Consider the following 27,027-nt stretch of genomic DNA (forward strand, 5'->3'; position numbering starts at 1 on the left):
CCAGAGTGAAAGAATAAAGGATCCTGCAAGTTATGCTCCAACCCCTACATGCACGCTGTAGCTTGTGTGTTTGTATATACACATACAACACACACATGAAGTGTAATGTTTTAAAAAAAAGTAATTGGCTAACATCACTAGTCACAAAAGAATACATTTTAAACACATGAAGAATCAGGTGAAGTGGCTCATACTTGTAATTTCAACACTGAGAGGAATTGGCAGAAGGATCACGGCTTCAAGGCTAAATCCTATCTCAAATCATGCAAGGAGACAATGAACAAAACCACAATAAGTTGTCACAACAATCCTGTTAGCATTCTTTCTACCAAAGACAAGAGACATGGAGGGGGAAAAAAAAACCTTGTATCTTATTGATGAGAATTTAAATTATGCATACAATATGACAAAAATTTGAACATTTTCAAAATTTAAAAATAGAACTAGTACACAATGCTCTGAAAATTTGCGTATGGTTGGGTAGAGAGCAAAAGGAATTGAAATTGATATGATAAAGGATATTTCTTCATGTCCACATTACAGAATTATTCATAGTATAAAAAATACGAAGCCCATTGTGTTGAATGGTTTTAATGTCAACTTGACACAAGTTAAAGTCATCTGAGAAGAGGGAACCTCAATTAAGAAAATGCCTACATAAGAGCAGGCTGTACACAAGAGTTAGGACATTTTCTTAATTAGTGACTGATGTGGAAGAACCCAACCCATTTTGGGTGGTGCCATCCCTAGGCTGGCGGTCCTGGATTCTATAAGAAAGAAGATTGAGCAAGCCATGGGGAACAAGCCAGTAAGCAGCAGTAAGCTTTGGGCTTAATGCAGCACAAATAGGGCAAGGCAGGAATTCCAAACAGATAGAGGAGGAAAGTGGTCAGTGTCAAAGAGAAGCCATGTAGTTGCTGAAGGAGAAAGACACCTGTTGGTGTCCACTGGAACCTTGCTATGAGGCCACAAACTCATGGTGATGCACAGATTAATAGAGGTGGGTTAATTTAAGATGTATGAGCTTGCTAGAAATATGCTTAATCTATCGGCCAAATAGTATTGCAATTAATACAGTTTCTGTGTGATTATTTCGGGGCTGGGTGTCTGGGAAATGAACGAGCAGTCTCTAACTACATGCTTGAGATCCTGTCCTGATTTCATTTAGTGATGAACAGTGATGGGGACGTGTAAGCCAAATAAACCTTTCCTTCCCAACTTACTTATGACCATGGTGTTTGATCACAGCAATAATAACCCTAATGAAGATAGTCATTTAAGCATCCTTCAGTGATTCAAGAAAATATGATAGATACACAATGGAACACTCCTTAGTCAATAAAGGAAACCTTGTCATTTATAGCAGTTTGGGTGTAAATGGAGAACATTATGCTAAGTGAAATAAACCAGGTGCAGACACAAACATAACCTAACATGTAATCTAAAACGATCTAACGTGTAACCTAAAATGGTTGAACTTAAGGAAGTGGGAGTAAGCAGAACTCATGGGGGAATTCATTAAAGGACACCAAGCTTCACTTGAAATAACTTTTGTACATCTGTTGTATACCATGATTTCGATTAATGTTAATGTATCCTTGCAAACTGCTTGAGGCTTTAAGTGTTCTCACAACTCCATATATAAATATAAACATATGCAAAAAATATTCCTTTACTTATGCAGTTTGCAATTATTTAACTATAATCCTGGTTACAGAATTAATAAAAAGCTATAATTTTAATCTAGAAGTTTTATCTTCAGAGTTCTTAAAAACTTTTGGGCAGGGGCTGGTGAGATGGCTCAGAGGTTAAAAGCACTGACTGCTCTTCCAGAGGTCCTGAGTTCAATTCCCAGCAACCATATGGTGGCTCATAACTATCTATGATGAAATCTGATGCCTTTTTCTGGTGTGCAGGCAAAATGCAGACAGAACATTATATACACAATAAATACATTTAAAAACAAAACAAAATAAAAAACTTTTGGGCTTAAACCTAAAGGATGCACTCATACCACACTCATATGCTCAACTGTGTTCATAGCACCATTATTCGTAATGAGAACGTGGAAACAACCTAGATGCCCTCAACTTAATGGATAAAGAAAATGTGCTACATTTACACAATGGAGTACTACTCAGCAGTAAAAACAAAACAAAACAAAAAACAAGGACATCTTGAAATTTGCAGGCAAAAGGATGGAACTAGAAAAAAAACATTCTGAATGAGGTAACCCAAACCCAGAAAGACAAACACAGTATGTATTCATTCATAAGTGGATATTAGACGTAAAGCAAAGGATAACTAGGTTATAATTAACAGAGAAGCTAGGTAAAAAGGAGTACCCTACGAGGGAAATGCATGGTAGGCTCCAGGAAGAGGAAATAGTTAATATCTCTTGGGTAAACTGGAGGAGCTGGAGGAAGAGATGAGGGATAGGAACATGAGAGAACAGGATGGATGAGTTGGGGGAAGGGGAGAGGGGGAGAGCAATGAAAGAGATAGCCTTTTTTTTGTGATAGGGTTTTTCTGTAGCTTTGGAGACTGTCCTGGAACTAGCTCTTGTAGACCAGGCTGGCCTCGAACTCACAGAGATCTGCCTGCCTCTGCCTCTCGAGTGGTGGAATTAAAGGCGTGCACCACCACCACATGGCTTAAAAAGAGATATCTTGATAGAGGAAGCCATTATGGGGTTAGGGAGAAACCTGGTGCTAAGAAAATTCCCAGCAATCTGCAAGGATGACCCCACCAAAGACTACTAACAATAATGAAGAGGTTACCTGAACTGGCCTTCACTTATAATCAGATTGGAGACTACCTTAATTGTCATCATAGAACCTACATCTAGTAACTGATGGAAGCAGATGTAGTGGTCCACAGCCAAGCACTGGACTGAGCTCCTGGAGTCCAGTTGAAGAGAGGGAGAAGGGATTATATGAGCAAGGGGAGTGTCAAGATCATGATGGAGAAAATGAGAGACAGCTGACCTGAGCTAGTGGCAGCTCAGGATTCTGGAATGACAGCTGGAGAACCTGATGGGAAGCCTGTATGGGACTGAACTAGGCCCTCTGAATGTGTGTGACAGTTATGTGGTTTGATCTGTTTGGGTGGATGAATCCTGGTAGTGGGAACCAGGACTTATCCTGGGTGTATGAACTGGCTCTTTGGAGCCCATTCCCTATGGTGGGATAGCTTGCTCAGCCTTGATAAGGTGAGGGGGAGGATGGGGGGGGAGGCTTGGTCCTGTTTCAACTTGGTATTTAGACTTTGTTGATTCTTCAAGGCAGGCTTTACTCCCTCTGAGGAGAGGATGGATGGTGGGATGTGGCAAGGTGGAGGGCAGAAGAAGGGGAGGGAGGGGGAACTGGGGTTGGTATGTAAAATGAAAAAAAATTAAATAAAAATATTGTTGTCAGGGTTTCTGTCCTCCCACCAGGTCACATAGCCGTTTAGCCCCAAAGAAATCACACAAGGTCTATATTAATGATAAACTGATTGGCCCAGTAGTACAGGCTTCTTATTAACTCTTATACCTTATATTAGCCCATTATTCTTATCTATGTTAGCCACATGGCTTGGTACCTTTATCATCAGGGCAATCACATTTTCCTTCTTCTGTGATTGGGAAAAGACTAGGGAACAATGGGCTTCCTCCTTCCCAGAATTCTCCTGTTCTCATTGACCTGCCTCTACTTCCTGTCTGGTTGTCCTACCTATACTTCCTGCCTGGCTACCGGCCAATCAGCATTTATTTAAAACATAATTGACAGAATATAGACAATTGTCCAGCACCAAAATATAACATAAAAAAAATTACTTTCTGACCATACTCAGGAAAGTCTGTAATTTACAAGCCTAAACTACAGGCCTATAGTTTACTTAAAAGAAAATATACGGTCTATGGAATTATAAAGTAATTTAAGTCTTCACTGTCCTTTCGCTGACCTTCAAACAGTTTCATCCTTCTGCTTGTTTGCTCAAAAGTCACAGATACACACAAACAGCACCGCTTCATACGCTGGCAACAGCAGCTGGAAGAGTTGAGTAGAGGGCTGCAGAGTACGTACTTACATCTGCAAGATCCTGGCTTCCTCCCAGAGCGCACCCCTCCCCAGGGGCAGCGAAATAGATGGGAAACTCACTGACACACAAAGAAAAAAAGGACAACCAGAGAATCGGACTTTTAGAACAAGAGAAGGCCTTAGGATGCATCTAGCCTAGCTCTTAGCAGCCAGGAGAGGAGCCTAGACTCACTCAGTGTCACATAGCTAATTTCCTATAATTTGAGAATGATAACTTGGGGCTACTCTTGGGTTACCACTGATAGGGCAGATGAAACGAAGAACAGGTCAGTACTAAAGCATTGTTTTCAGTTTAACATATATGAGAGTTAGAAAAACAGGACACCCGTCACACATCTACAGAAATAAATCCTTTTATTTTATAACATTCCTTTTCTCCTTTAGGATGCATACAGTACGTGTAAGCCCAAGAATTCTGAGAAAAACTATAGAAGACCTGGCACTATTTTTGAGAATTACACAACTGGGCAGCAAAATAACACCTTTATAAATGTACAGACATACAGAAATTAAAAATTTAGTGTTTGCACACAAAAATAAAGTTATATTCAACACGTTTCTTAAACGTGCATTCAAATGGCTAATGTTTTCTAAGCTTTGGTCATCATGCTTTATTATAACTTGTTAATTTCACAATTGTGCAGATGATTAAACCCAAAAATTTAGCAAATATGCTATAATAACACAGCAGCAATAGCAAGCTAATACTGCATAATCATATTAGCAGACTGATTCAGAAACATGTTATGCACAAACAGCACACAAAACTTTTTTTTGTGATAACATAGTTAAATGACTTTTCTTCCATTTCATAAAACAAGGCAGAGTAATGAGACATAGCAGAACATGATTACATAATAAAAAGTATATTTTTAATTACAAATCTAATTGTACAAATGGGGCAATAAACTGCAGTTTCTATAGAATAGTGCAAATGAGCAGGATTTGTCTCAAAAACATTGAAAATTTAGTTCATCCCAGGTGCCATGGATTGATTTCATGACTACTAGTTTATATTAAGTATTTCAGGTTTTCATGTGATGGCTAGAAGGTCAGATCTGTACTCACAGATAGGCTGAAAATAAACATAGTCAATGAATTAATTTACTGGACATGAAACGCAGGCACTCAAAATGCAAAATACAGCTTTAAAAAATTTCATTTGTCATCATGTAAATTGTCTGTTCATCATAACTATCTCATCAAAAACTCATAATTCATTTAAAACTGTCATATCGAGCAATTCCTCTAAATTTTTTTTGATATGCGGTGGTTGAGATGCGGCCTGGTTTAATAAGTTCTGACCCATCTGTGCAAAAAGTGCTTTTGACAATTTAGCTGTGGCTGTTCGTATATTTCCGCCAGCTCCAGGAAGGGAGCCACTGTGTGTCATATTCCCTAAGAGGTGCCATAAGACCACCAGCACTTTCTGTTCTGTGGCGTGAGGCTTCCTTTGATAAAGGTCCGTGACAATATCTGGAATACAAAACATTGGCAATAGTCAGAGCTTCCCTAAAGTAAATTCAAGGTCTGTTAAATAACAAATATCCCAAATATGGGCTTCTGCCCTAGGCTATTTGTCCTAAAAGATTAGGCCTTAAAGACAAACAAAACTAGGCAAAACTTGTAAAGACTGGGATCTTCAGGTGTCAGAGGGCCATATGTGACAACTAGTTCAGGAAAATAAAATGCTAAAGAGAAAAAAACATCAAACCTATAGTAAACGTCAATGTTTTCAAAATGCAGTTAAATACAATTTATAGAGCTCAATCCATGGAGTGTTCATCGTAAAATCACTGAACTGATCCTCCACGAGCATCACATTGACGTCAATGCCCATCTAACAAAGGGCAGATTCTTTATCTTCATCTTCCCTCTTTGAAAGAATCCAAAATGCTGTGCATCACACAGGGTGTTTCAGAGTGCTAAGCAAGCAATCAATTATAGAACTACACTTTCAGTCCTAGAGTTATTTAAAAGAATATTTTGGAGGAAGTACATCTCCTAAAAGGTTCTTCTGTAGACTACTAATACAATTTATTTCTATTCCGTATAGCAATGATACTAAATTGACAGCTATGGTGAATTAAATGGAAATACCCATCAGCTTATCCAAAATATCATCTGCAGGAAAAGGGACACAACTGATGATAATCATCTTAAGCAAAGTAAGTCAGACTCAGAAAGTCAAATATTGCAGGTTTCCCCTCATTTATGGGTCATAAATTTCATGTAGATAACCCAAATTCCTTATGTATATAGGACGTGAAAGTAGAAGAAAGTCTGGCCTGGAAGATTGAATGGGAGTAATGGGAAGGGGCCAGGGGAGAAAGTGGGAAGTGACATATGGCCAACGTATACAACATACTTGCATGAAAATGCTTGTCCACAAACTCTACATTAAGTACAATGAATATGTTCCTATAAAGTTCATAATAAAAGCATATTACTTTAAAAATTATTACTTAAAATTATGTACCAGCAAGTTTTTCTGTCATATCTTGTTTTGCTTTTCCATTTAGAAACTGAGCTTTTGTGCAAAATGGTTGTAGAAGTAAGTAATTGTCTGAAATAGAAAAAGAGACATTTCTAAGAAAGAGCGCCCAATAATTTTGATTAAACAGCATGAACAGGAAAAAGCAATAATTTCTACAATGTAAACATACCAATTTAAGAAGTCCGCATACTTAATCCTTACCATAGCTTTCTATGAGAGTCATATTTTTGTGACAAAGATGAAATAAAAGTACCCATCAAGCATTAAAGAAACTATCACATAGTATAGAAGGGAAAGTGCTGTCAATCTCCTAGGCATCTTACTTTCAAATGCTGGTGGCTTTATTACAAAACAATACCAGCAAAAAAATGTTTTTTTAAGGACAAGTAGTTTTTACATTTAATGTATTTTTAGAATTTTTTTTATACTTACATAATTTTTCCCTTCTCCAGAATTCAAAAGATTCACAAGAAGTGGTAAAGATAGTACAGACCAAGCCTTTTATATTGAAAGGCTATATCTTACATAATTATAGGAAAAAATCAAGCCAGGTGGTGGTGGTATACACATTCAATCCCAGCAGTCAGGAGGCAGAGGCAGGCAAATCCCCGAGTTTGAGACCAGCATGGTCTACAGAGTAAGTTCCAACACAGCCAGAATTATATAGAGAAACGCTGTCTCGAAAAACAACAAACAAAAAAACAAAAAATCAATATAAGGAATGAATGTACATAGTTCCATTCCACCAATTTCTTTCTTTCTCTTTGTTTTTTTTCCCCCTCTTGGTTTTTCAAGACAGGGTTTCTCTGTAGTTTTGGAACCTGTCCTAGAACTAGCTCCTGTAGACCAGACTGGCCTCGAACTCACAGAGATCCACCTGCCTCTGCCTCCCAAGTGCTAATATTAAAGGTATGAGCCACTATTGCCCAGCCTGTTCCATTTCTTTACATATAATATGATTTATACAGCAAATATGATAAGAAGGGCTTCTTCACCATAAACACCGTGCTAATGACTCCCCTTCTGTAGTGATAAAGCACAAGAGAGAATCAGCTTAAGTGGAGAAAAGGTTGCTTTGGGCTCATGTTCTCAGTTGAGTCCATGTTCACTTAGCCCTTACTTTGGGCCTATGGTAGCACAGGACATCATGGAGGCTTACAGTAGTATAAACAGCTCACCTCATGGAATCCAGGAAGCGAAGAGAGAGGAGGCTAAGGTCCTAACATTCCCTTCAAGGGTGTGTCTCCAAAGATTCAACCATTTGTTTAAAATGGGTTCAGCCTTCACAAGTTTCTAAAATCTCCAATCAGTGCCATCGAGTGAGGAACAGAACACTTAAGATGTAAAACATAAAAATACCAATACTTGCCTCCCTACCACCCATCAATGCAGGGAACAACTAGAATGTTCATCACCTAAGTGATTTTGTCCTTTTGAAAATATGAGTAAATTAAACAAAAGAGAGTATGACTTCAGTTTAGCTTTTTAAATAGCATTATGCCCTGTGATTCATACAAATCAACCCACGTATCAAGTCTGCTCTTTCCTATCGCTAAACAGTGTTCCATGGATATGCCATAAGTTGGATATAGTCTAAATGATATCTTACACTAAGTTTATATTTTGTTTTTTTGCTGGGTTCTGTGGCAGAAAAGGCAGGGGCAGAGCCGGACCTGCAGGACTTTCTCTGGGGCTGAGCAGGTTGGTGGACGACTCAGACCTCCCCTCTGGCCACCAGAGAGAAACACGCACACTGAGTCAAGAGTCTGTCAAAGCAGGATCTCGTTTAACTGTATTAGGAAGAAACTTACATAGGCTGAGATAGAGGAGTGGGAAATCCAGAAAGGGTCAAGGTGGAACAAGGAACAAGGGCCAATAATATTCTGCCACGTTAGCAGTGACTGGGCAGAGGTGGGCCTAGGTCACGTTGTGCTGTGTGGAAGTTATAGCCAGAGACAGGTCTCCAAACTTTAGTTAGGCTCAGAAAGTTATACTGTGCCTCATGCCCAGGCCTTATGAGGCCCAACAGTTTTTAAAGAAACATGAAATTCTTTCTAGAGTGGCTGTACTATTTATATACTCTCATTAGAAATGCACTCAAGAGCCAGGCAGTCCTCTCCTTTAATCCAAGCACTCAGGAGGCAGAGACAGGCAGATCTCTGCGAGTTTGAGGTCAGTCTGGTCTACAGAGCCAGTTCCAGGACAGTCAGAGATATACACAGAAACTCTGTCTCAAGAAACAAAAAAACAAACAAGAAAAAAAAATATAAATGTGTGTGTGTGTGTGTGTGTGTGAGTGTGTGTGTGTGTAGTATGTATGTATGTATATATGTCTGAACATGTAAGTGTTTAGATACATGTGTGCAACAGATAAAGTATGAGGTCAGGAAGAGTCAGCTTTCTCCTTCCACCACATGGATCCTGGGAATGAGACTTAGCAACAAGCACTCTTACCTAGTAAGCCATCTTTCTAGCCTCAGACACACTTAAAAAGAAAAAAAATTGAGCTGTTCTAATACTCATATGGTATAGGAAGTCCTTCTGTATATGTGTTGCTTTTATTGGTTGATGAGTAAAGAAACTGTTTTGAGCCTATTGTAGGGTAGAACAGAGGTAGGCAGGGAAAACTAAACTGAATGCTGGGAGAAAGGAGGCGGAGTCAGAAAGATGATATGGAGCTGCCAGAGGGGAAAGACGCAAGCTGCCAGCTGGAACCTTGCCAGTAGGCCAAGAGTCTTATGATAAAATATAAAATAATAGAAATGGGTCAATTTAAGAGATTAAAAATGACCTACAAATATGCATAAGCTAATAGGCCAAGCAGTGTTGTAATTAATGCAGTTTCTGTGTGATTATTTTGGGAGTCTGGGAGGCAAGGAAATGAACAAGCGGCCTCCTACTACACTCATATAGTGAGTAGTGTCTTTTCACTAAGGTAAAGTGATGCTGGATATCTTTGTGGGCATATTTTTCATGTGTATGTCCTCCTCAGACAAAAGCTTCTTCATGTCTTTTTCTTGTTTTCTACTTGGATCTGTTTTGTTCAAGGTTGAGTGAATTTTGAGAGTTATTTATATATTCTAGATATGAGCTATGTCTACTATGCTAAGGTATTCTGTCTCAGGATACATCTTTTCTCTTTAGCTGCTTAATATAATCTTTTGTAAATTAAAAAAATTAATTTTGTGTGTGCACATTACATAATGAGATATCTAAAAAAAAAGGTTTTGCTTTGCTTGCATCTGATTTCTTCACACTTGACCTTTCATCCCGAAGATTTTGCCTGGTATCTGTCTTTGTATTCAATCCCAGTCATAACAATATTGTCTGAACATATAAAATGACTTACATAGAAGATTGCTTTCCTTCAGGGAGTCTGATATTTTGTCACCTCCTAGGCAGACACATGAGAATCCACGGAAGAGTCTTTGTCTTTAATAAGCTTCCTTGCTGGATAACATCTTATATTGGATGTGCTCTGTTCAGTGCTACTGGGAATGGTCCCTTAAAAGCTTGCATCTAGCCAGGCAGTGGTGGCTCATGCCTTTAATTTCAGCACTTGGGAGGCAGAGGCAGGCAGATCTCTGTAAGTCTGAGGTCAGCCTGGTCTACAGAGAGTTCCAGGCCAGCCAGGGGCTTCTGTAAAGGCTGGAGGGGTCTTTCCTTCCATCATGTGGGTCCCCGGGATAGAACTCACATTGTCATACCTGGTAAAAAACACTTTTACTTGCTGAGATATCTCATCACCACAACTGAAGTTTTTTTAACACTATTTTTTTGAGGATTTCATGTATGAATCTTTACAACATTGCCATCACAAACACTCTACCCACTCCAACTCCTTATACCCCTTCCACTCCCTCTCAACTTCATAATCTCTTTCTTACTGTTACATACATAATTGTATATATATACAGTTGAGCCCATGATGTCCTACACATATGTGTATGTGTTTTGGGCTGACCATTTAGGATTGTAAAACCTATCACGGACTTATCCTTGGAGAAGATAGTCTCCCTCTCATAGCAGCCAATAATTGCCTGAGGCTCTTCATCTAACAGTGGGGTCCTGTGAGATTTCCCCTATCTATGTTGGCATGTCAACTGGTAATAACATTGTTCCAATTTTCCTTACATATTCATATTGTTAGTATTAAACTGATGCAACTCCCTGACATATATAGAAGACACTATTTTATAACAGATATCCTGGTCCTCTGACTCTTACAGTCTTTCCACCCTCTGAGTCCAGTCTATTGACATGCATAGATCATGCTTTTAGAATGATTTCTAAAGGTTTATGTGATGTTCTGAAGATGTTTCCATGTAATGTCCTAAAATATAGCTAATGTTATACTGACATTTAAATCTATAATCCATTTAATTTCATGAGTATGAGGCAAAAAAAATTTAGAACTCAGTGAAAAACACAGTCAATTTAAATACTGTATCATGAAAATAATTTATGAAAAAAGTTTAGGATATACTAGTAACGTACAAATATTTATTTCAACATATAAAAAACACATAGACTAGGAAAGCAAGGAAGTAAAATCAAAATCATCTGAATACCAATTGAGATTCCTTACCTACATGCTGACTCAGTGCATGAACAACATTTGTGGCAGCAGTATAGATGCCCAGGTTCTTGGAATTCAGATTGTTATCCACAATTGCGGGAATTAGCATGTTGATTATAGGAGACAAGTTGTCTCGAAGTAAAGGAATCATTTTATGCATTGTTTCTAGAGCCACCAGATTCACTTTGCTATTGGAATCATGAAGTCGAGACTTAAAAGCATCAAAGATCTGAAAATAATTTGGTAAATTAAAGTAAAACAATGTTTATATCTCTTACATTAGCCTTGTTTGCTACTTATTTCTCTTACTTTACTCTTTACACACACACACACACACACCACACACACACCCTATTTGTTTGTCTGTCTGTTTTTCAAGACAGGGTTTCTCTATGTAACAGTCCTGGCTGTCAAGGAACTTGCTTTGTAGATCAGGCTGGCCTCGGATTTACAAGTTCTGCCTGAGCCTGCGTGCTGAGTGCTGGGATTAAGGGTGTCCACCACCACAACTGGCCATCACACACATACCCTATTTAAACCTAACTCAGATAATAGAAACTTTATGATTTGTCAAATTTAAATGTTTACAGGTAGTAAAAATCATCCCAAAGATGTTTAATAAACGAGGGCTACAAATGTGGCTTGATAGGAGGCTGACTGACTGCAAACATAATCAATGTGCTGTTAGTTAAGATGCAGGCCAGCCTCATTTGATGCTAAGAACTTAGGGAAAGTTCCTATAATCTCTTTATGCAGAACAGAAGACAAGGAAATTTTACCACAGATATTCGGCATAATTTTGATTTAATTTTGGTAGGACAATTAAATGTAATATCAACTTCCTCCTTTAAACTACAGTAAGAATCAAAGCCAAGGTCTTATGCTTTCATGCTAGATAAGTGCTCTACCATTAAGCTACAATCAAGGCAGCCAAGGAGTTACTCTATGAAGCTAAGGCTATTAACTAATCTTTCCTTATACTTACTTATTTTAAGTTTTCATGTTAAAAAAATTTAACTAAGAGATTTACTTTTAACAGATACTAGAAAATGACTCACTGGATTAAGAAGTAATTATGGTATGCTTGTCAAGTTTAATGTAGTTATGCCAACTCTAAATGGAATTTAATAAATTACTAATAGAATTAACTGAACAAAATTCTAGTAAAACAGAAGTAGCCCGTGCTCATACCACAATGATTATTAATCTCCGTGCCCTTGTTTCTTTATCTAAAGATCCATTAAAATAAAAATTATGTAAATATATAAATAAGTATAATATCTTATTTTTATTTACTGATTTCTAAAACACATAAAAAGTTTTAACAACCATAATAAAACAAATATTAGGTCTCTTAAATTTTCATTTGTTAAGAGGATGTATTGATTCTCTCAATATATATTTACTGAAGCCAGGCTGAGAACTCTCAGAATACCAAGCTTACCAATGTGTAAGAAGTTTCTACTGACTGTCTTCTTTTCTTTCTAATATGTTTATTTTTAACTGTGTGTATGTGTACGCTTGTGCAATGGGCACATAGTACAGATTTCCTCAAAGCCAGAGGCGGCAGAATTACAGGTAGCTAGGAGCTGTCAGAGTGGGTGCTAGAAACCCAGCTCAGGTCGTTTGGAAGAACGAGCACTCCCAACTTCAAAGCTGTCTCTCCAGCCCCTACATGACCAAGGTCTTGTTTTTTTTTCCTATTACATTTTAACCGCCCAGCATGTTTTTAACATAGCAAATCCTATGTAATCCATTCCTGTTATTAAACTTATTTTTAATACTTTCAAATAACATAAATAAAGTTCCATGGTTTTGAGTAATTTGCTATATTAATGCTTTTTTCATTTAGATTACAAATGAAAATTAATCTTGAGAGCAAGGACTCGAATTTGATCCTTTGGTCCCATGTGTGAAAGGAGTAAACTACTTTCCTAAATCTGTCTTCTGAATTCTACACACGCACATGCATGTACACACATATGCACACACACACAATGCTTAACAAAATTAACTTTCTTACCTTCACAATGTTGCCAACAACAAGTTCTTGGTTGTTTTCAGTATCTGATAAAAGTTGTTTAATCCCATTAATACGATCACGAAAGTCTTTTGCATTTAATAAGCCTGTTATGACTTTAATGTACTCAGCACTTTCTAAGGAATTTCGAGGAGCTGGTTTTCTGGGGGCTTCTCGAACTTCAATTAGTTCCCTAAAATGTAAGACAGATTTCATTTTTACTTTCCTACAAAATCTAAAATTAAAAATTCTAACTATAAGTTCAGTTTTTAAATTTCAGAAATGATACAGCATGCCAGTGTGGGGAAGCCCTAAGAGTAGGGATGGCTGGAGGGGCCCCCAAATTCAGCACAGTTTTACTAAGGGCTGAGATTACAGACAGACACCAAACAAAGGCACATGGGTCCAAGTCTACAGAAAATCAGACACAAGCTTTCTTTATTTTTATTTATTTATTTGGGGACAGGGTCCAACTATAAATCCTGGATGCCCTGAAAAATCTAGTCAAGGCTGGTCTCAAACTCAGAAAGATCCACCTGCCTCTGCTGACCCAGTTCTGGGACTAAAGGTGTGCACCACCAAGTCTGGTCAAGAATAGCAGTTTTAAACTGGATGTGGGAGCATACATCTTTAATCCCAGCGCTCAAGAAGCAGAAGCAGGTGGATCTCTGAGTTTGAGGACACTAGGGCTACATAGAAAGACCCTGTTTCAAATAAACAAACCAATTAATGCAATATAATATAATATAATATAATATAATATAATATAATATAATATAATATGTGGAGTAACAAAGGGAAGCACTGAATGTCAACTCTAGCCTCTGCATATACATGCATAAGAACATGCACACACATATACACACCACGAATCTTTATCTAAAACACAGGATGTAAAACTGGTACTTGAAAGGCCCTTTTCTAAGCTGTCTGTAACCTCAGCTCATTCAGACCACAGTGCAGCATGCCACATACACTCACTTGGAGAGCATCCTCTTGATGCACAAATACAAATACTATTCCCTGACCAACTGGTATGGGATGAAGAAGGGAGATTTTATCTTAGTTCCTACAGTGTTCTAATTTCAACAGGAAATAGTAAGACATCAAACTCCATAAATCCCTTGGGCCTATCTCCTTCTAATCTTTTAAATAAAATATAAGCAAAGAGGCTGGAATCCTGTGTCACAAATGCTGCACCTAAGATATTAGCCATGCCTTTTATCTTATCTAGTGCCTTCCCTGAGCTGTTAAACTCCTAACGTGTAGCAGCTTCAATACAGGTAAAACAACAGGGTTCAGTGCCAACATTACTGCCTTACACCTTACCTAATCCCTTTACTAGTCTGATGAGGTCAGAGACCCTGCCTTCTAACCTGAGACCCTTATCTCTAAACCCTCAATGTTAGGAGCTTCCTTTTTCCTATGGTTGTTGTTGGAACCTTGTATCACAGCTACTATGTTGTGAGTGGCCAGCATTACTAAAACATATTTTTTTTGATATGTTTGTGTGTGCGTACAATGTATGTGCACACCATGTGTGGAAATGCAGGCCCTCACATGCCATGGCACTCATGTAGAGGTGAGAGGACAACCTTCGGGGTCAGTGGTCACTGTCCACTTTGTTTCAGACAAGGTGCCTTGTGTTTGTATCACTGCAGATGTCGGAATAGCTGGCCAGTGAGCTTCCAGGACTGCCGTCTCTGCTCTCATCTAGGAGCAGCACTGGGTAGCACACAGTGGTGCTGTGTCTTACTCTGTATCAATTCTGACAACGGAAGCTCTGGTGCTCATGTTTACACAGCAAGCACTGCATCCAAAGAGCCATCCCTTCAGTCCTCACTTCTGCTGGAGACATGGTCTCACAAGGTGGCCACTGACCTCATTATCCTCCTGCCTCAGCCTTAATAGTAGCTGGGATTACAGGAGTACACCAACACACCGGCCTGAAATCAAGAGCATTTTGTTATTTTGTTTTTTGAGAAAGAATGTCATTCTGTAGTTCATTCTGGCTTGGAATTTGGTATGTAGTCCAAGCTGGTCTCATAGAAACCCTTGTGCCTCAGTCTCCCAAGAGCTGTATTACAGGTGTGAGTCAACATACCCAGCAAAAATTTTAAAAATTATATTTAAATGAATGAGCCCAGGCTGAGCTCGGAATTGTTATAGAGTCAGTCTCCTAAGTGTTGGAAGATAGACATGTGTTAGGACTGTCAGTTTATGAGATGCTGGGCATCAGACCCGGGTTTCATGCAAGCTAGAAAAGACACCCTACCGAGCCCCAGGTCTGAGCACCTGCCAAGTCCAGACTTGAATTTGTTATTAAATTTATACTGAAATACATAGACAATTTTCAAGGCATATGTATATAAAAAATAGAAAATGTTGCTGGCTGGTTTTATGTCAACTTGACACAAGTTAGAGTCACTGTAAAAGAGTCTCCACAAGATTAGTCTGTAGGGCATTTTCTTAACGAGTGGTTGATAGAACCCAACCCATTTTGGGTGATGCCAACCCTGGGCAGGTAGTTCTGGGTTGTATAAGAAAGCCTAATACTGACAAGTTCAGTAACACTACAATTTCACTAAGGCGTATGTAAAATTTCCAGGTATATATAACTGTCCAATTAAAGTTAGTCATCTCAGATTTTCTAGGTTCTTACTAAACATTTAAGACTCATTAAGTTTGACAAATACTACTGAACTAGGTCATGAGAACATGAAGTTGAGATGGTGAGGATCATTTCTCAAATAGTGTGGACTTCTGATTACACTACCTTTCACCCGAACTGAAAGCATCTCGAGAAACAGATGATGACCTCGTGTGTCCAACACTGCCAGTGTGAGATCGCCTTCCTTTTGCTGACGGCGTATCTAGAGGTATCTCTCCCAAACCCTGTAAGGAAATACAAAGTCGATGGGGGACATAATTAAAATAGCAGTGCATTAACTTACACAGCGGCTTTTCAAAGCAGCCTGCTAAAACACACAATGTGTTTAACAGAGCCTGGAGAAATGGCTCAGTGGGTAATAGCACTTGCTGTGCATGCCTGATACCCGAGTTCAATTACTGAAACCTATATAAAAGTAGAATTGAATGGGGAGAACCAATACTACAAAGTAATTCTGACCTCCACAAGCTCATGAGGACATGCTCACAACTGCACACACACACACACACACACACACACACACACACGATAAATGTGTGAAACGCTAAGTGTTTAATAATAGAGGTTTTTAAAGGTACTAGATACACAAAATACCTTGGGTCTGATGGTAAACTAACAGATTTGATGCCAGCACTGTCAAATTTACAGTGTATGTTAGTATGCTGTATGATTACACACTCTCCCCTTACCACCGTACTGAGAATTAACCCGGGGCTTTGTCCATTAGTGATCTAATTCATGGTCACTGTTTATTTATCTTAAATAGGATCTTACCATGTAACTGCCTGGAACTCACTACTCAGACCAGCCTACTACTAGCCAAATTCACAGAACTCCACCGGCCTCTGCCTGCCAAGTGCTAGGATGAAAAGTGTGAACCACCAAACCCTGTCTTACTCTCTAAAAATTAAAAAAAAAGATTACATTTTATTTTTGATTATCTATATACATATAGGAATTTGAACATCAAGTCCAGTGCCCATGGAAGCCAAAAGAGGGCATTAGATCGCCTGGGTGGAGTTACAGGCAGTTGTGAGCTGTCCACTGTGATGGTGAACTCAAGGCCTCTGCAAGAGCAGTATCACCGTTTAATCACTGAACCATTTTTCCAAAACTTAAAGTACTTTTCTCAAGGCTTAAAATGTACACAGAAAAGAAACATAACTCGTAAGTAGTGAATTTCTATATAAATTAGGAGCGAGAACACACATTGGTTTAGCACCATTTTAGACCCCGTGGGTAAAGGCAATGCTGCCAAAACTGGGTGGAGGCTGGGCCCTAGAATCCACAGGAAGGAAGAGAAAACTGCTGTCCTCTAACCTACATGCATACTTATCATGGTATACACACATACACACACACACAATTATAGATTTTTCTATTTATTATACTGGAAATGACTCATAAATACAATCAACTTCATTTTAGTCAGCTGTTTGCACGGCTATTTTAATAAGTTCTACATGAGTAAGAATCTCTATGAAATAGTCAATATCAACGGACAGAAAAATAGCTCTAAGACGCCTGTTACTATATATCTTTGTAATATCCCCTTATAAATCAATCTTCCTGAGCTCGTCATTAAAAAATGACATAAAGCTACAATATAAGAATATACATTAAACACATTAAAAATAAATGTGCTTTCTCATTTTTTCTCCTATCCTCATTTTACAAAAAATAAAAATTCTAGTTGCAGAATGAAGTACTGAGCTGAATAGCATATGGTTGGAAACTTTCAGAACGATAATGCAAGCTTACAATTGTAACAGACCAAACAATATCCTAACACATTACCTTAATATTTTCTTCAAACAGTGTCTTATTATCATTTAGGTTTTTTGTTAAGACTTATTTTAACAATTATTTATATTGTCATCTTATGTGTTTTGCCTGGTATCTGGAGTTCAGAAGAAGATACTGGGTCCCCTGGAACTCAAGTCACAGATAGTTGGGAGCTTCCACGTAGGTGCTCGGTATTGAACCTGGGTCCTCTGGAAGAGTACCTATGGTCTTAACCACTGAGCCATTGCTCCTGCCTCATAATTTAAATCTTAATAAGCAATAACATTTACTCTTCAAGTCCAATAGCACATATATCTACTTAGAATTGCAGGTTAACTCTACTTCAAGATGGGTAACATAGAAATGATCTAAAAAACAGTTGTTACTATTCTTTACACTTTTAAAAATATATATTAGTTATTTGTATTTATTTATTTATTTCTTAATCCAATATATATTTATTTATTTGGAGTGCGGACCGGTCTTTTGAAACTGGGCACTTATGTTGTCAAGGGTAGAACGACACTCAACATGTAGCTGAGGATCACCTGAACTTCTTTGATTCTCTTTCAAGTGCTGTGAGAGCCTAGCTTATAAGCTTTGCTTTTTAAATTGTTTTACACAACAAACAATTTACATACCTTTTGCCGTAAATTTTTAACAGATTCTTTAATATATGGCAAATCTTTAGATGGGATATACTTTTCAAGCATTTTTTCAAAGTTAGGATGACCCATCATGAGGAAAAGCATCTTTCGACCATAATACCTATGGATATGTGAGAAACACATTAGTGCATTTTCATACAGTAACCAACTGTTTCTGTCCTGGATGCATTTTGCCCAATGGGTGAGGCTATGACAGAGACTGCTGGTCCCTTAAGTAGGTAAATCACTGAAATTCAGATACACTGACTGTCCTTGAGCGAATAGCATTCCCTATTCTCCCGTCTGCCCCTTTTTAAAGTTACTGCAACTTAAATCTTTCAGCCACGAGTCAGACGGAAAGCACAAAGGTATGGCTACTCTTGTTTGTTTTTTATATGCACTATGTACAGTCCATATTCAAGCTTATATGAAAACGCATCATCTCTGTCTTGGCCTCCTCACACACTGACCTCGCTGCTCTCCCCCAGCCAAACATCTGACCTTAGTTAACCTCTACATCCTATCCTCCCGACTCACTCTCTCCTTTCCTAACTCAAACTTAGCTAGATGCCACTCCTCAAAATTCTATTTTCTGTCATTTAAGGTATAAATTTTAAAAATGAACCCGATGTTAGATGACACAATTAAGGTTGCTATGCTACTGAAATGGTGGGTCTTCAAACTAGGATTTTTAGATAAAAGTAAATATGATCCTTTTAGGGTAAAGGAGCCAAATGTCAATCTAACAGAGGAACGCCAGGCACCATAGGGGTGCACACAGGAGATATGCCTGAGCAGAGATCTTAGCAGCACAGTAGCACTCCAAACAGAGGCTCGGCCCTGAAATAAGCTACAGTCACACTTGTGCTGACAAGTTCTGTGAAAGCAGGATCTAGAGTGATCTCAGGACAGGCTGTCAGCCAGATCTCTTCAGATGTACTGAAACTGCAGAAGAGAAGACAGTACAGAACGAACAGGGACTCCCCACAAACAGAGGAAGGTCCTACAGCTGCTCAGGTAAGTCAGCCCACTCAGCTTAACTTCAACAACAATTCAACTTGTTAGCCTAGAATATGAAGACAAATAAGGCTCAGGACTACAGGAAAGGCCGAAACAAACAAGAAAGCAAATGGCCGCCCTCAAAAACATGAGCAACAGTGAAATTCACAGATTAATTAGAAGAATTTTGCATTCTCTAACTATAAATAATGACAACATGAAGTAGTAGAGAGGCTTAGTGCAGACCGGGTGCATAGCTCTGTGGTACAGCACTTACCTAGAGTGTATTAGGTTTTAGGCACAAAAAGGAAAAACACAAAACAAAAAAGTAAAACAAAGACACACACCACATACCCACTTAGAATCCTTTATTTCTCCCTCTAACTAGTCAATGGTTTAATCCTCTTGAATTCTTGTTTTATTTTGTTTGAGGCAGGGTTTTACTGTGAGACCAGGCTAACCTGGTTTTGAGATAATCAGCCTGCTTCAGCGTCTGAGTTTTATTAGGATTACAGGTATGTAGTATTATGTCTGGGTCTCCTGAATGTTTCTAAATGTTTTTATTTGTTTGTTTTATATTTTCAAAACAGGGTTTCTCTCTGTAGTCCCAAATGTCCTGTAACTCACTCTGTAAAACAGGCTGGCTTTGATTCAGCGATCTGCCTGCTGCTGCCTCTTGAGTATTGGGATTAAAGGTTTGTGCCATTACTCCTAGAAGCTATATATTTCCCCTGGAAAATTCTAATTTTTTTTTGGAAGACAATACTGGTTACTATGTCCAGCTTTCCTAAATTTACAAAACCTAACCAACACAGACAAAATAACTTACTGAAGTGATGTAGATGAGGAACTTAATCTAGGCTTCTGACTAAATAAAATTACTTTAACATCACCGTAAGTATCAAGCTATAAATACTATCTTGCCTTCTTTTGTTGAATGTTATTAATCTTCCTAAACTGCTTCAAGTAACAGTCACCAGAAGCTCATGAAATATTCTAAGTACAAATATACCATTTTCTGCTGATAATACACTGTTAACTATGTTCTTGCATTTTACATTTGTACCTCTTTCCTTGATTTTTATCAAATTGCTTTAAAAATGTAATTTTTCCCTAAATATGTTACCTGACTTTTGCACAACAATGAAGTTCTGCTATTTCTCTGCCCATTACAGTCTTGTGTCACTTAAAAACTTACTACTAGGAATTATGAACTGTCATCTGTATATTCAGAGAATTCACGATGTGCTTACTCAGTATCATTTACAAACTGGCAATTAAGAATCTCCTCAGAATCAAATTTGAGACCTCATTTCTCCATTTAGAAAAATGTTAAGATTTTTAAAAACCTTGTTTTCTCCTTCTAAGGCCTTTTTTTTTCTTTTGGTCTTTTGAGAGAGGGTTTCTCTGTGTAACAGCTCTGGCAGTCCTGGAACTCACTCTGGAGACCAGGCTGGCCTTGAACTCACAGAGATCCGCCTGCCTCTGCCTGCTTTTGCTGGGAAAGGTGTGTGCCACCACTGCCTTGTAACATGAGGGCTGGCTTGTTGGGGTATCTGTTCCCGCCCGGTACCCCATAATCGGCAAGTCCCAGAGAAAATCAATCACACAGAGATCTCTATAAGTTATAAAGCTGATTGGCCCATTAGGTCAGGCTACCCATTAGCTCTTATAACTTATGTCACCCCATTATCCTTATCTACGTTAGCACATGGCTCAGTACCTTTTCCAGCAGGGCAGCTTACATCTTTCCTCTCTGGTGGTCTGGGCAGAACTGCCGAGGGAGCTTCCTGCTTCCCAGAATACTCCTGTTCTCTTTTTTCCACCTCTACTTCCTGTCTGGTTTTCCCATCTATACTTCCTGCCTGGCCAATCAGCGTTTTATTAAAATATGATTGACAGAATACAGACAATTCTCCCACACCACTGCCTGGCCTAAGGTCTTATTTCTAAAATTTAGGGGCCAGCAAGATGATTCAGTGAGTAAAGGCACTGGCTTCCAAGCCTGATGACTTAATTTCAATCCCCAGAAACCACGTGATAGAGACTGTCCTTCAACCTTCACATGCACACCATGGCACATGTATGTCATGATATGCTCATGTGCCACACATACAAAATGAGTAAGTGTAAATTTTTTAAACAAACAAAAAAGACTTAGCAAATATTACCAATTATTCACCTGGTTTCTTGTGAGCTATCTTGAGCAAACTTAGCAGCAGCAGGCAGTAAGCGTTCAGCCATATCCTTTGTTCCAGACAAAATACGCTCAGGTTCCATAAATTCTACTACCTCTGCCAAATGCTGGGCTGTACATCTTCTCACTGCAATGTGCAGATGGCTGCAAAGCAAACACCACCATGCAAATCCAAGTTGAGGCATGAACTATTTCCAACAGACGTAGTTTAACAAATTTGATAAAAAAATTAACAATTTGTCATGGGGCAGGGAGGTTGCAGGGGCAGAGGGGTTGATACGAAGGGATGGGGAAATGAATGGGATAGAGATGATGTGAAAGAAACAAAGAATAAAAAGAAAGAAAAAAATTAACAACTTCTCATCAATCACCCTGAGAGGCTGAAATGACAAATGATTCACATTAGTTATCTCTACCCAAGAAGATACATCAAAACTGTCAATTCTTTTTCATGTATTAAGGCTTGTTTTACAGCCTATATTGTGATTTAGAGAAGGTTCTATGGGCTTCTGCAAAGAATATATATTCCACACCTGTGAGATGAAATATTCTGCAAACAGGTATTAAGTCCAACTGGTCTGTGTTGTTGTTGTTATTATTATTATTAGTGTGTGTGTGTGTGTGTGTGTGTACACGTGCACGTGTGTGTGTGAGAGAGACATGGAAATGTGTGTGAGTGTGGCAGCACACACGTCGAAGTGCATATGTGGAGGTGAGAAGACAACCTTCAGAACCTTTAGGAGTCACTTCTCTTCTTCTACCACGGATCCAGCTATAGAGTTCCAGTAGTCAGGCTTGGCAGCAGGCACGCATGCACCTGACCTGCTGAGCCACCTCATCTGATGAAGTTTCTTTGGTGAATTTTAGTTTGGTTGACCTATCAAAAGACTTGAGTATGACAATGAAGTTGCACACTGGTACTGAACCAAGACCTTTCTGGCCTTGCATTTCCTTTTAGTGTTTCTCTTCTGAAGTTAGGAGTATCAACAATAAGTGCATTTGCTACTTAACAGTTTCTCGATAAACTGTTCCCTTTATTTATTATTATTTATTATCCCTGGTTAGTTTTGATTTGAATGCAGTTGGTATCAAAACAGCTGTACGAGCTTGATTCTGGCCTCCATTTGCTTAAGATGTTGACATCCATGTTTTGCCTCTCAGTTGGTATCTTTCCCAGTGAGGTGTGCACTTCCTATGAACAGGTGGATTTGGTTTTCAATCTAGTCAGTTGGTCTGCATCTTTCATTTTTATTTATTTATTATTTATTTTGACGAAGGTTTTTGCTATATAGCTTTAGTTAACCAGGACCTTGCTAAGGCCAGGATGATTTCTAACTAAGACATCTGCCTGCTTCTGCCATCCAAGTGCTGGGATTAAAAGTGTATGGCAACACATCCAGCATGATCTGCATCTGTTAAATGGTGAGTTCAGCTCACTTCTATTTACGGTTCCTATGGAAAGGTTGGCAGTTCGCAATGATTTTTGTTAACTGGCTCTGGTTGGTTGGACTGTTGTTATTTTCTTTCTCCCTAATCATATTAGGGGCTTGATTGCTTACTGTGCCAGACGTGGTGGGTTTTCTCAGGTCATCTACTCCTCTCATGAAATGTATTTTTTCAGTACTCACATGAATGAGACTTTCTTTCTCTTAGGTGTATAGTACTCCTTGAAGTATCTTCTTCGGTGCTAGCTTGGTTACCATGAATTGCCTTAGTTTGTGCATTATGTTGAAATGTCCACGTTTCTCCATCAGATTTAAAAGATAACTTCGCCATAAATAACAGCCAAGGTTGGCGATTATTTACTTCTTCAGCTTAGAATATATCATCCCACGCTTTCTGGGCTTTGAGTGTTACTGATGACAGATTTGATGTAATTCTCACAGGCCTGCCTTTTAGGTAAGCTGGTGTTTTGCCCTTATAGATTTGTTTTTGTTGTCATTATTAAAATAATTTACTTAAGAGTTTGCATGTGCTTCTGAGCACATGTGTGGGTATGTATGCTGTGTGAAGTGTGGAGGTCAGAGGATGATGGTGGGAATTGTTCACATCTTGCACCATGTAGGTTCTGAGGATCAAACAAAGGTCATCAGGCATGCTGGCAAGGGGCTTTTGCCAGCTGAGCCCTCTTGCCAGCCCCTTCCTCATAGCTTTTAATATTGTTTCCCTGTTTTGACAATACTTTTATTAGCATTTATCAACTATACATAATAATGGGGTTCATTACAACTTTTCACATCTTGACTAAAATTCATTATGGAGAGGTTTCTCTTGATCATGTCTTTTGAAGTTGTAAATGCCTTTGTGTTGTGAGTTACATTTCCATACCAGGCTCAGAGGCAGCTTCTAGCCTGCCATCTTACTCTAAAGAAGTGATAAAGATAACTGACAACAGTTAAACTTTATTTAGCTCCAGATTTTGAACAAATGTGATATCATTAGAAAAACAAATTTATGGCTCTTTTCCTGTTTAACATGATTTTTTATCATGGAGAAATTATTTTTGCAAAATTTGCTTCTATCCTCACTGTGCACACAAGTATAATTTAATTTTTAGTTTAAGGGTATTTCAAGATTATTTTGACATTACCTTTGTCCTCCATTGATAAGAGCAATGACTGCACGTGCAGGAGTGACATTATTAACCATAGCTCTCAATGCCTTGTCCACATCTTCTCTTATGAATGTGTTAGACTCTCCAGCCTTGTGCAGCAAAGCTCTTACTGCAGTATCCAGCTCTTGATCCATGCTCTTCCTCAGATACGTGAAGAGGTCACTTAGACACACCACAGCAGCACGTGACACCCCAGACCGTAAATTTTTCACCTAAAAAACAACTTTGAAACGTGAACTTCCCCCCACATGTCAGAAATGCAGCAACATCACTCTGGAATGAGTTCTGACATTAAAGTAAGATATCTGATTATGTGAACTCGCTCTGTAAAACAGGCTGGCCTTAAAGTTACAGAGATCCACCTGCTTTGCCTCCCCAGTGTTGGGATTAAAGTCTTGCACCACCATACCTGGTCATGATTATGCATTATTATATATCCTCCATATCAACATCAAATATTACAAATTAAGAAAGCCCTACTTCATATATAAATACACTCAAAATGTAGTATAGAATTGTCTAAACAGTTTGAAACTCAAGTAAATGTCTATGGAAATTTCTAATTAAACAACACCCAATTTATCTGAAAACATTACCTCTTGAACTACTGCAAAGTTTGTTTCGTGCAACTTTGTGTTCAACAAATCAGAGTGAAAAGCAGCTAAGCATCGGATAAAATTCAATCCCTCCATCTTCTTCTCCCTATGGACAGACAAATGACAAAATCATCTTTCAAATGGTATTTAATTAGAACAGAATCTCAAATGTCTTTTTTTGGGAGGGGGCAATGAGGAAACTATTTTCTTCCTTAATAGTTAGTAATCTTAAAAATCCAAGTAAATAACTTTTTTCTTTTCTTTTTTTTATTTTTTATTTATTTTTTTGGTTTTTCTAAACAGAATTTCTCTGTGTAGTCCTGGCTGTCCTGGAACTTGCTCTGTAGACCAGGTTGGCCCCAAACTCAGAGATCTGCCTGTTTCTGCCTCCTGAGTGCTGGGATTAGAGGTATGTGCCACCTCCACCACCACAAATAACTTTCAATAGCAAAAACCAACATAAGAGTCAAGCTAAGGTATTATTTCAGTAAAAGTACCGTCTTCTTTCTGGAAAGTAGGAGACAAATAACAAATGAAAGTTAAGAAAAATAGTAAGAAAAAAAGCTACCTGTTAGCTCATTAGTGAGGAAACAACTCAAAAGCAATGAAAAACACCACCAGTTATTTCTAGGGCTCCTATTTGTCTTTCATTATTGGACTTAAAGGGTCAGACAAAGTCAGTGGATAGGAACCAAAGACGGTGGGACTCAGCTGGTATTTAGGTGTAATACCAGAGTTGATGGTTTTCTTTTTCTTTTTTTTTTGCGGGGATGGGGTGAGGGGGTTCGACATAAGGTTTCTCTGTGTAACAGCCCTAGCTATCCTGGAACTAGCTCTTGCAGACCAAGCTGTCCTTGAATTAAAAGAGATCCGCCTGCCTCTGCCTCCCAAGTGCTGGGATTAAAGGCATGCGCCACTACTGCCCAGCTAGATTTGATGGTTTTCATCTGGTAGGTATAGAGAAAGTGAAGTATGGAAGAACTTTAGCTGGTAATGCTGCTCTGTTCATTGTGTGTACTATCTGTGAGCATGGGCATATGCCATGACCTTTGTGGAGGTCAAAGGGTTCTCTGGAAGCGCTGCTAGTGTTCAACCACTGAGCCATCTTTCCAGCTCAGATTTATTTTATACATAAGCGTGTATATGTTCATATGTGAGTGCAGGTGCCCGTGGAGTTCAGAACAGTGTGTCAGATCCCAGGGAGCTGTAGTTACAGTTGACTGTAATCTACCGCATGGATACCGGAAATCACAACCAAGTCTCTACAATAGCAAACAAGTGTTCTAAACCAAAGATCCATCTCTCCATCCCTAGACATTTTTTGGTGTGGGAGAATTGTCTGTATTCTGTCAATCATATTTTAATAAAACACTGATTGGCAAGGCAGGCAGTATAGGCGGGAAAGCCAGACAGGAAGTAGGGGTGGAGCAAAGAGACTGGGAGTATTCTGGAAGCAGAAGCTCCCTCCGCCACTCCTGCGCAGACCACCGAAGAGGCAACATGTAAGCTGACAGCTGAAATAGGTACCAAGCCACGTGGCTAACATAGATCAGAATAATGGGTTAATATAAGCTATAAGAGTTAACGAGAAGCCTGAGCTAATGGGTCAATCAGCTTTATAACTTATAGAGATCTCTGTGTGATTGATTTTCTCTGGGATTTGCCGGCTGTGGGGTACCGGGCGGGAACAGATATCCTAACAAGCTGGCCGTCATGTTACAATTTTTAAATTCATATTTTTTTGTCTTTTGCTTGTATTTTTTAGGGACAAAGAATTATATAGTTTAGGATACCTCAAACTCATTATGTAGCAGGGTCTGGCTTTGAACTCCTGACTTTCCTGCATCTACTTCCTGGATTACAGGAATGCACCACCTCAACATCTCTAACATACAACAGCAGAGTTGAGTACTCACAATAGAGACATCTGCTATCTAAAAATATTTGCTCTCTGACTCTTTACAAGAAATGATGGCTAAGGAAAGACTGCCCTGATGTACAAAATAATGGTAACTTAAGCCGGGTGGTGGTGGTGCACGCCTTTAATTCCAGCACTTGGGAGGCAGAGGCAGGCAGATCTCTGTGAGTTCGTGGCCAGCCTGGTCTACAAGAGCTAGTTCCAGGACAGGCTCCAAAGCTACAGAGAAACCCTGTCTTGAAAAACAAACAAACAAACAAAAAAGTAGCTTAGAGAACACCAGAGAACTTAATTCCATAGTACTCCTAAAAGAAAACAGAATAAAAGAATCACAAGGTATTATAGCAGGAAAAGAACCAAGAGACTGATTGTTCTAAGGCAAAGTAAAAAGTTTACCAAGAGGAGAGACCAAGAAATGAATA

At 38.8% G+C, this 27,027-nt stretch overlaps 1 protein-coding gene across 6 annotated transcripts in view; it reads right to left on the minus strand.

Moving 5' to 3' along the window:
• Positions 1-4,419: 4,419 nt before the first annotated feature.
• The window catches only part of Togaram1 (TOG array regulator of axonemal microtubules 1), a 64,115-nt gene continuing 41,507 nt past the window's right edge, over positions 4,420-27,027 (minus strand). For all 6 annotated transcript variants that reach the window (XM_048415863.3, XM_048415868.3, XM_048415865.3 and 3 more), the window contains 9 exons: positions 24,688-24,793; positions 24,068-24,303; positions 21,463-21,621; positions 18,276-18,402; positions 15,955-16,073; positions 13,182-13,371; positions 11,168-11,387; positions 6,562-6,648; positions 4,420-5,558 (listed from right to left, as the gene is read on the minus strand). In XM_048415863.3, coding sequence (XP_048271820.3) covers positions 5,293-5,558; positions 6,562-6,648; positions 11,168-11,387; positions 13,182-13,371; positions 15,955-16,073; positions 18,276-18,402; positions 21,463-21,621; positions 24,068-24,303; positions 24,688-24,793 — 1,510 coding nt within the window. In that variant the 3' untranslated portion in view covers positions 4,420-5,292. The remainder of the gene's footprint in view (positions 5,559-6,561; positions 6,649-11,167; positions 11,388-13,181; positions 13,372-15,954; positions 16,074-18,275; positions 18,403-21,462; positions 21,622-24,067; positions 24,304-24,687; positions 24,794-27,027) is intronic.

The sequence above is a fragment of the Myodes glareolus genome, chromosome 11 (assembly GCF_982192425.1).
Source record: "Myodes glareolus chromosome 11, mMyoGla1.1, whole genome shotgun sequence".
Lineage (NCBI taxonomy): Eukaryota > Metazoa > Chordata > Mammalia > Rodentia > Cricetidae > Myodes > Myodes glareolus.